Raw genomic sequence first — 9,730 nt, 5'->3', positions numbered from 1 at the left:
TTGGGGCTGAGCACTCCAGAGGAATGCTGGGCGTGATCGGCGGTCACTGTGTGCCTATCACTGTATCGAGAGTGTGAGACCTGTGAGGGTAAAGCTTGTGGTGCCAGAGACTGGTGGATTAAGGGAGCTGATCCACAACAGGCACAGACAAGACCCCCCCATGCTGAAGTGGTGGTAGCAGGGTGCCTCACAACCCTGGATACCGCTGGGAAGCATCACAATGGTGATATATATAGAAATATAAAGACCCAGGAGAAGAACTTAAAGAAGGTGTTTCAAACTGGAGTATGCTGGGGAGGGAGGGGGAATTATACAGTGTATACACCTGTTTCAGGGGTTTCTTTGAATGGAAGTTCACAATCCAATCGAGCTTCTCCTCTGACTTGATATATTCCTGCATTTGAGAATTCCCTGCTTCTTATAACAGAAATGGACACAGTCACAAATTCAGCATTCAGACCTAATTACAGAATTGAGCAGAGAGAGCTGCTAGCCTGGGAGGGAAATAAACCCTTACAAATACATTATGTAACTAAGAAACATGGCAATTAAAATTGTGAAAAACAGGTGAGAGATAAATGGAGGCATGTTCCATGCCCCAAAAGACTGACATTCCAGAACAGTATGAAGTGACCTAAAAAGACACTAGGATGTTTATATTCAGACACCACCACACTGCATAAAAGCCCCTGTAAGTAAAATGATTTAACACACTATTTTGTTTAAATCTTGTATTTTTATTAGACCTTCTCTGCATATATTTTAAGCACCTTCTCCTCCAAGTCACAGTATAGTTTTGAACACTGGTCTAATGTAACACAACGTGCGATGCTTCAAACTACTCTGCATTCCTTGATTTGGAAACTGCCACTTTAACAGCCTGCACGATGGCATCTTTATCAATGCCAAACATCTTAAGGAGCTCAGCTGGTTTCCCACTTCTTGGCACATGGGATACAGCCAAGCGAGTAACTGTGATACCAGGCTCTCCAACTAGAGCACCTGACACTGCTTCTCCAATGCCACCTAGGAAAAAGACAGTAACATTCATAAAATTCAGAGTGTCTAGACTAACAGGCTATTTCTGCATAAGCAACTTGCTGCAGCTATTAAAATAAAGACAATTTGGAAGATCTAAAGGTTACAAATTTGTTTTGTTCCCATGATAAGGCTGCAGTATCAGCACTGTCACCTCCCATAGGCTAGACTTAGGCAAGCCAGGTTCAATTCCCCACTTCACCACAGACAGAGAGAGACCCAGGCAAGTCACTTCAGGTAAAATTTTCAAAAGATCTTAAGTGATTTATAAGCACTTAGGAGCTTAACTCTTACTGAAAGTCAATGGGACTGAGGCACCTAAGTCAGTTCAATGATTTTGAAAATTTTACCTTTAGTCTCTCTGTGCCTCAGCTCCCCATTTGCAAAATGGGAATAAACTTTCCTATCTCACAAGGATATTGTCAGGTGCTCAGATACTATGGTAATGGGGAGCTATATAAATATATTTAAGATAGAGAGAACTCTCAAGAGGTCAGCAGCATTTTTCAGAATCTGGCACTGAAAGACAGATTTACTGTAACTTTGAGTGACAAGACCATCACCTCAGCAGTGTGAAATTAAACTATTGATTTACACTGGCCCAGCAGCCACCTACATATGGTGCAACCCAAGAGAACGTTGAATTTATAAAAGCACCTGAGTTAGGTTCCTAACCCCCACTGAATTCAAGGGGATTTAGGCACCCTGGTTTAGGCATTTTGTAAATCCTACTAGATGTCTATAAATCTTTAGGTGCCTAAATATCTTCGTAAATCGGAGGCTGAGTCATTGCACAATGCTGGGAGAGAGGTAGAAAGAGGAGTCATCTACCAACAACAGCTGCCGGAAGCTGTCTTGCAGAGGCAGACACAGTGGGCTGGATTCTCTTGGGCTACACCATGTGTAGGTGGCTGAACCAGTGTAACTGTATCAATAAGTGAATTTCACCCTGCCAAGGCAATTGTCTAGTCATACAAAGTTACAGTAAAAACATCTATGTAGAGCGGAGAATAGGTGCAAAAAAGCACGTGCTCAGTCAAACTACCAGCATTGGTGTTCTGGAACAGTGGCGTGTCTAGACCAGTATTTACAATGATGCTATCTCACGCAGACTGAAACACTGACCACAAACCCCAGTCCAGGACAAACCCACAGTGACAATATATAATGATGCCGTACTTCATGTTTGTTCCTCTAATGACGTCCCTTTTAATGCTTCCCTCCCACGCAGAACAAGGCTGACACGTAGATCATGGAAACAACAATCTGTTCCCCTTTGTGTAATGTAAAGTCTTGCCCTCACAGGACACTTTTACACAGGGAAGCCACTGAAGACTTTTGCAGGCAGAAGATATTTTGCCATAGGCCCTACACATGACTTTTTACCCCTCTGGTGCTCTCCAGGTACCCCACAGCAACAACAGGGAATATAACAGGCCTGGCAAGCCGCTGCTGCACAGATTATGGAATGAAGAGAGGACACTGGGAATGTATGCCAAGCAATCCAGCATTGAGCCCAGTGACTCAGGGAATGCCAAGGAAGTGCACATAGCAGTGGCATCTATTACATCTTTTAACACACTGGCTGCTGTATATGCTCTCTGCTGGCCAGTATGGAGAGGCAATCGCTATAGTCCCACAATCACCCTACCACCTCTGGAGTTTATAGCATTAGCAGGAACAGAAGGATCAAGATTTCACCGGATCCATGTTTAAGGAAAGACCCTAACGGAAACGGTAACTACAGGGGGCCTCTAATTAACCCAGTACCTTAAGGAAAAAACAGAGACTTTCACCCCTCACGATCAGTTTCCATTGTTAAGGATAACTTTGCAAGGAAGATGGCTGGAAACTTTTTTTGAAAGAAATAAAGCCATGAGATCAGCCATGATATTTCTGAGTCTCAAAAGTCAAGAAGAGACTGTAGGCTTGACAGGCCAGCTCTGTGGGCTATCACTAAGGTTGCAGGTCTGTCATGGATTCAGCGAATTTCCGTGACCTCCGTAACTTCTGCAGCAGCAGCAGTTTGGGTGTCTGGGAGGGGGCTCAGAGCTAGGGGTTAGGAGGGTGCGGGGGGAAGGCGCTTACCTGGGGTGGGGGTCCCCCTGCAGCTCCTAGGCAGAGGAAGAGGGGGGGGGTCTTGGCACCAGGCCCCAGCCCTGTAGCTCCCAGCGCTTGTGGTGGGAACAGCAGAGGCACTCCTGCTCTGGCCCCTGCCTCCACTGCCTAGGAGCTGCAGGGACGTGGAGCCAGGTAGGAAGCCCTGCCAACCTGCCCCACCAGCACAGGTCCCGGGTCACCTCCCCCAGCAGCCCCGGACTCCCCTCCTGCCCCGACTTGTAGCACCCTTGCCCCCCTGAGCACTCCTGCCCATTTTAGTCAGGGTGGGTATTTTTAGTAAAAGTCATGGACAGGTCATGGGCCCGTGAATTTTTGTTTACGGCCCGAGACCTGTCCATGACTTTTACTAAAAATACAGGTAACCAAAAGATAGCCTTAGCTATCACCACCTGAAATCAGCTTACCTTCAGGGTAATGGTCTTCCACAGTGATAATTCTGCCTTTGGTTGCTCTTGCATTTTCAAGTATAGTTATCTTATCCAGGGGTTTTATAGTGAATGGATCAATCACTCGGATGTAGATTTTTTCTGTAGAAGTGGAATTGTAAAGTTATTGTACAATATGGTATGTGCCTTTGAAGAATGTGAGTTAAAAACTTCTGTGAGAAATGCAGTGCGAAACCTTGAGAGGCTCTTGCATAATTACTGAAAAAATGGCTCTAATCATTTCCAGAATATGATTTGCAAATTTTTTATTCTGAACTCATGAGTCATGAATGCTCCCTCCCCATTCCCTCAGTCCCTGGAGATGGCTCCAGCTCTCAGCACAGAGACCTTTGCCTCACAGTAAATGCAGTATGGTAGCTGGACCCAGACTGAAGGCTTTTCACACACAGTTTTTATTGCAGGTCATCTGCTACTTGCAAACTGTTTGAATTTCACAAACCACAATCGCTACTTCTCCTCTAGCCAGCAACGCAATCTGAGTTTACTCTGCCATCAGCTCAGAGTCTGAGGCCCATGTTTTCTGCTAAGGCACAGCACAACTCAAGGACATGTACAAAATGGCTTTAAGCTACCTTAGCTTCCCCCTGTTCTTGGGCTTGCTGCATGTTGAGCCAGCTCTCACATATGTCAGAGCAGCCTGAGGCCTGGTCTAACTTGTACCAGCTACCAACCACTGCAAGGGGCCAATACAACAGCCAGGGATCGCTGAGGCACAAGGAAACCTCTGCCATGTTATGCTGACAGTTAGAGGATGGCTTAGGAGCTGCTATGTCAGCTCTATGCCATCAGAGGATGCCTGTACAATGGGATGATCCCTGTGTGGCTGGTTATACTGACTTTAGGGCTTGCGGTGAAGTACAAAGCAGTTACAGTGTAAAGGAGAATCTGGCCCTAAGAATCAAACTTACAAAATGCCGCAAGCAGCACAAGGTCATGGTAGAACCTCTATCTACCCAGGCACAGTGTGCAGAGCTACCCACTAAAGCCATTTGAAGCATTAATTGTATCACATTCCGAATGTCTTGTAATCTATTTTTGGGCATAGGTTATTGAATTAAGAGGTGGATTTTGTTGGTCACATTCTCCTATTATTCCACTGAGGGATTTTTGTTTACTCCAAGAGATGTCAGTGGACTAGACCATTGTAAAGGATAAGGGCTTCCTGCTTCTATTTAAATGCTGAGGCACTGATAGAAAATCAAGATAGCAATGAAACAGACCTACAGCAAGAAGCATTGTGTACCAAAGTCCTATTTCAATTATCTTATTCCTATTATAGCAAATAATTTATGCAAAACATTTTAAATAAACAGTCAGATTTGTTATTCAGTATGCCTGTTAACTGAAACAGAGCTAAGTGTGCCAACACAATTAATCCCTTCCTTATATAGTGTTTAGTACATTCTGAGCACAATAAAAAAAATAAAAGTTAGTACTCAGCCAACTGGTTCAGATATCCTAGAAAAGCTTTGGCTTACTGCAGTGTATTAATCCATCTTCAAACAAACAATATACAAGGCATAATCAAAAACTAATGTGATAAAATAATGCAGGACTTAAAGAGTAAGTGTAAATGATAATTTTAAAAAAATTTCAGAGACAGGTGGTACTTGTAACCCAAGGCAGATTTTATCATTCTGAGTCCTGGTTGTTGGTGTAGTTCAATGGCATCCAGCCTGTGTGCCACTGTATGCCGTACTAGTGTATTCTGACTGGTTAAAGAGAACAGAGAAGCAACAGTTACTCTTGCTAGCAGCCCCACTAAAGTAAACAGGATTACTCACAGGAGTGCATATTTACGGGATGAGATGCATATTGTGTATTTCAATTAACAGGAGATCAGCTGTTCTAGAACAGGTTTTTATATTTAAATGAGTTTACATTTATCTGTACAGAAGACTCAGCTATCCACCAATCAGGTTGGCTGGTACTGATTACTTATCTGTAACTAGACCTAAAGAAACCTCCATTCACCTTTCTTCAGCTGCTCTGCTGCAGCTAGTGCCTCATGCAGAGTCACTCCTGCTCCAACAACAGTGACCTGGTCATCCTTACTCTTGACCACCACCTGAGAGGAAAAAGCAAATGAGAATTATATATTTTTTTAGTTTCCTCTTTATGATAAATATTGTTGATGGCTATTTGACTAAGATTCCTTTAGTTTTCTTTACGTATTGACTAGGTGGAGACAGAATACCCTGGAGAAGAAGGGTTTTTTAAGAAGGAACCTGGTATGTTATTTCAGATGGCACAGTTCTCTAGACAGTACTTACCTTGGCCTGTCCAATCTGGAAGTCCTCGTTGCTGCTATAGATAACTTCATTTTCAGGACGACTGGTCCTTATGAAACAAACGCCCTGTTTCCAAAAGGAACACAGCCTGAGTTACAAAAACAGCTGTGGCTAAGGCATTCTAATTTTTACACACATAAAACAAACTTTCCAGAAATTGATTTTTTTCATTCCACTTAGCTCTGGGTTTCATCCCTTCGATATTATCAGTGGTTTTATTGAGCGAACTTTCCCTGCCCCACAATTCTCCCTAAATCCATCACTAGTGCTTTTCAATTACCACTACTCTCAGTCATCGCTGCACAGTTAACCTCTTTGTCATGGTACACAAGCAATTTAATATCTTACTTCTCTTCCAAAGGTCATCCAGTTTTTGCTTCTGGAAATGAAAATCCTACCTGACCTAACTGGGATTTAAAATCGTACCACACTGCTAGAAAAGCCAAAGATAAAAAAAAACTAGGCAAAAGAGGAAAGCCTCAACTAAAAGCAAGGAAGTTTATATTTTTTCTGTTCATTTTCAAACGCTCTTCCAAAGGAAAGTATCAATTCTTTTAACAAACCACTACGTGTATTCCTTCCCTCTTTTCCCTTGCTCTTGCTCTCCTGCTCTATGTTTTGCATCTCTCTTACGATTGGCCATATTTGACACACCAACATCTCAACCCTGCTTTGCTTAAGGCAGCATTAGGAGAGGCACAGGAGCAGCAACTCAGGTTATTCAATCTTGGTTTCGGCAAAAACTCTTATTTTAGTCAATAGGAGTTTCACACAAGCAGGGACTGCAGCACCTGACGTTTTGTTGCCAGCAATCTTTGGAGACAATGGATCAAATTCAGTCAAAGACAGCCTGGAGTAAGCAGGAACATAAATGGATTTATCCTCAGATCCCCATTGTGAGATGGGCAATGAAATCCCAGAGAAGTTAAGGGATTGGCCCACGGTGACACAGGAAGTCTGTGGCAGCACCAACAGAATTTAGATCTCTTGAATCATAGCCCAATCTCTTAACCAAAAGTGTTATGATCTCTTGAATGATAGCCCAATCTCTTAACTCATTAACAGGAGACTGGAAGAAAAAGTGCCAGATCCTCAGGTAGGGTAAGTCAGCATAGGTCCAATGGCGCTACAGTGACTTACACCAGCGGAGGAACTCCCGCACATGCTTTAATTTTTGTCCACTCCATCCCCAATGCCTTCAAGTTACACTCAGCTGGGCTGAATGTGTACCTCACAGAACACCACACTGGGGTATGTTATGCTTTTTGCCCACCCACTGAATACCAAAACAGAGCTAGTTACGCCATACCATTCCCCACATTTTTGAACCAGTTTAGATCCAGGGTGTGACCACTGTTCAACCATTTATGTGAATGTGCCCTAGAGTAAAACACATCTCCCATTTGTGCACTCAGCACGAGTCAGGGCAGAGTTTGTCTATACCGGAGTTGGAGCTCTAATTTCCAGCTCAGGCAGATATACGCATGCTAGCTCTGATGAAAAATGAAGCGCAGATGCAGAAGGGCGAGCACCAGGACAGGCTAGCCTCCCCGAGTACAATCCCATCTGAAATCCTAGGCATGTACTCGGCTGACTAACCCATCCTGCTTCTTACACCACTGTGGCTATGCTTCTATTTTTAGCGTATTAGCTCAATCAGAGCTAGCAGATACAGCCGTGACACTGGCAGACCAGGTGGCAGCATATGTCAAGGCCCCAGGCCTCACTGAACACTTACAAATGCATAGCTGGAAATCAGTTTTGTTTGCCTGTATATTAGCATTATCAAAATAGATATTAGATGTTAAGTTGACAGGAACGTGTTTAGACTTTTTAAAATGCTTGTAGGGTGCTGCATGTACTGATGTCACTTATAACCGCTATAGCCCATGTTATAAAAAAGGGGTCTCATACATGCGGCCGCGGGGTTATTTTCTGTGGCCCGCCAACTCCCCACAGCCCACAGCCCCCCCCCCCCCCCCCCCCCCCAGCATTTACCTAGAGCGGCTCCGGCCTGGAGTACACCGGGGGCAGGGCAGGCTCCCTCCCTGCCTGCCCTGCCCCGCTCTGGGAAATGGCCGGGATGGGGGGGACGGGCACAGGGGTCTGTGTGTTGCCCTGGTCACTCCGCCAGGTACCTCCCCGAAAGCTCTGGCTGCAGTTCCCCATTTCCGGCCAATGGGAGCTTCGGGGGAGGTACCTGGAGGAGCAGCCAGGGCAACACACAGACACCTGTGGCTCCCCCCACCAGGTCCCGGCCGCTTTCCGGAGTGGCGCGGGGGCAGGGCAAGGTGCACACCAGGCCAGACCCACCCCTCCCACCCTGACCCCCTGCCCTGAGCCCCCTTCTGCACCCCACACCCCTCCTGCACCCCGAACACCTGCCCTAAGCCCCCTGCTGCATACCTCCTGCACCCCAACCCCTGTCCTGATCCCCCTGCCGCACCCCACACACTTCCTGCACCCCCTGGGGGCAGGAAAGGAGTGGGAAGAGGCGGGGCAGCAGGGGGATGGGTGGTCAGTGGTGCGGCCCTCGGGCCAATGTACTAGTCCTCGTGTGACCCTCGTGATCATTTGAATTTGAGACTCCTGGTATAAATTATACTGAGCATTTGCATTCTAAACCTCTGTAAGTGTGTAACTCACCAAACCTGTCCTGCCTACAAGATGGCCCACTGAAGGCAAATGGGTATTGTGTAGCATCAAAGGAGAGAGGCCTTGTTGATTGCATTCCTAACTCCCTCCAGGAAGGAGAGACCTATGCGTGAACTCATCCCATCAGTTTGGACTCTGGAGTAGAGGGGAAATCTAATTATAGAACATACCACCAGTCTGGGGTGTCTGCCCTGCCTTTTGATAGTCTGACAGTGCCTTTAGACACTCCACACAGCATGACATCATCTATCCAAGCTGGAAATCACACCTGCAACTCCAGTATAGACATATCATCAGACTTCTCTAACTGAAGGAGATGTGTTGCCACAATGCCAGTGCCTTTGAAACTGAGGCATACAAAAGATGGGCTAGTAACAAACAAAATTTCCATCACTTATTAAAAATACATTTAAAACAAATACATATTTTCCAGTTCAGAAATGCTATGGCATAAACCTTAGTGTTAGCAGCTATTTCTACTGCTTTTTCAGCAGATACAGCATCGCTAGGATAAAAGACAGTTGAATTGGGAACAGCACGGAACATGCACAGATCTTCCAGCCCCATCTGAGAAGGTCCATCCTCACCTAAAAGAAGAAAAAAAACAGGCACAAAATGGAATGACTGTCTGCTCTGGGGACTCATTACAGCAGAGAAGGTCAAAATAATATATATCAGGCACACAGAGGACATGCAAGTCTACCTGCTTCAGAAAAGAATCATCTTCTCTTTAAACTTGGAACCATCTAAATAGTAAATAAGAAGACAGAAGGAAACTAAAAAGAAAGAGAACTAGGGTTATAAAGAAAAAAAACAAAAATAAAATGCAAAAACAAAACAATAGGAAAGAAAGAAGCAACTAAAACAGGAAGTGTACGGAAGTAAGAGGAGGAGCTATAAGACATCATAGCACCTTCAGATTTACAGTTCAGCACGGAAGTTTTGTAAGCAAAAGTTACGCTCAAGTAAATGGTGTCACTCTGGATTTAGACTGCTGGAAATGTGAAAGGAAAATCACTTCTACTTCATCAACAGTTAATAGCCCATTTGATATGATTATTTTCAGATTTTTATGTTTGTTTAAAAGACTAAATGAGGATCCATATATTGTAGTAAATAGTCTCATGAAAGAGCAGTAGAAAGTACAGATATTATTCATTTAACTGTTCAAGTATCTTG

The 9,730-nt window shown here is 44.6% G+C and overlaps 1 protein-coding gene across 2 annotated transcripts in view; it reads right to left on the bottom strand.

Annotated features, from left to right (window-relative positions):
- TKT (transketolase) overlaps positions 1 to 9,730 on the bottom strand; it is a 45,820-nt gene that overhangs the window by 7,069 nt on the left and 29,021 nt on the right. The window contains exons 10-14 of one of the 2 annotated variants that reach the window (XM_073351562.1): positions 9,008 to 9,138; positions 5,879 to 5,962; positions 5,580 to 5,673; positions 3,564 to 3,686; positions 717 to 1,026 (exon numbers count right to left, since the gene is read on the bottom strand). In XM_073351562.1, coding sequence (XP_073207663.1) covers positions 839 to 1,026; positions 3,564 to 3,686; positions 5,580 to 5,673; positions 5,879 to 5,962; positions 9,008 to 9,138 — 620 coding nt within the window. In that variant the 3' untranslated portion in view covers positions 717 to 838. Of the gene's footprint in view, positions 1 to 716; positions 1,027 to 3,563; positions 3,687 to 5,579; positions 5,674 to 5,878; positions 5,963 to 9,007; positions 9,139 to 9,730 lie in introns of those variants that run through there. The other variant, XM_073351563.1, reaches the window with a different exon arrangement.

The sequence above is a fragment of the Lepidochelys kempii genome, chromosome 7, assembly GCF_965140265.1.
Source record: "Lepidochelys kempii isolate rLepKem1 chromosome 7, rLepKem1.hap2, whole genome shotgun sequence".
NCBI lineage: Eukaryota > Metazoa > Chordata > Testudines > Cheloniidae > Lepidochelys > Lepidochelys kempii.
This window is presented reverse-complemented; position numbering and strand designations above follow the sequence as displayed.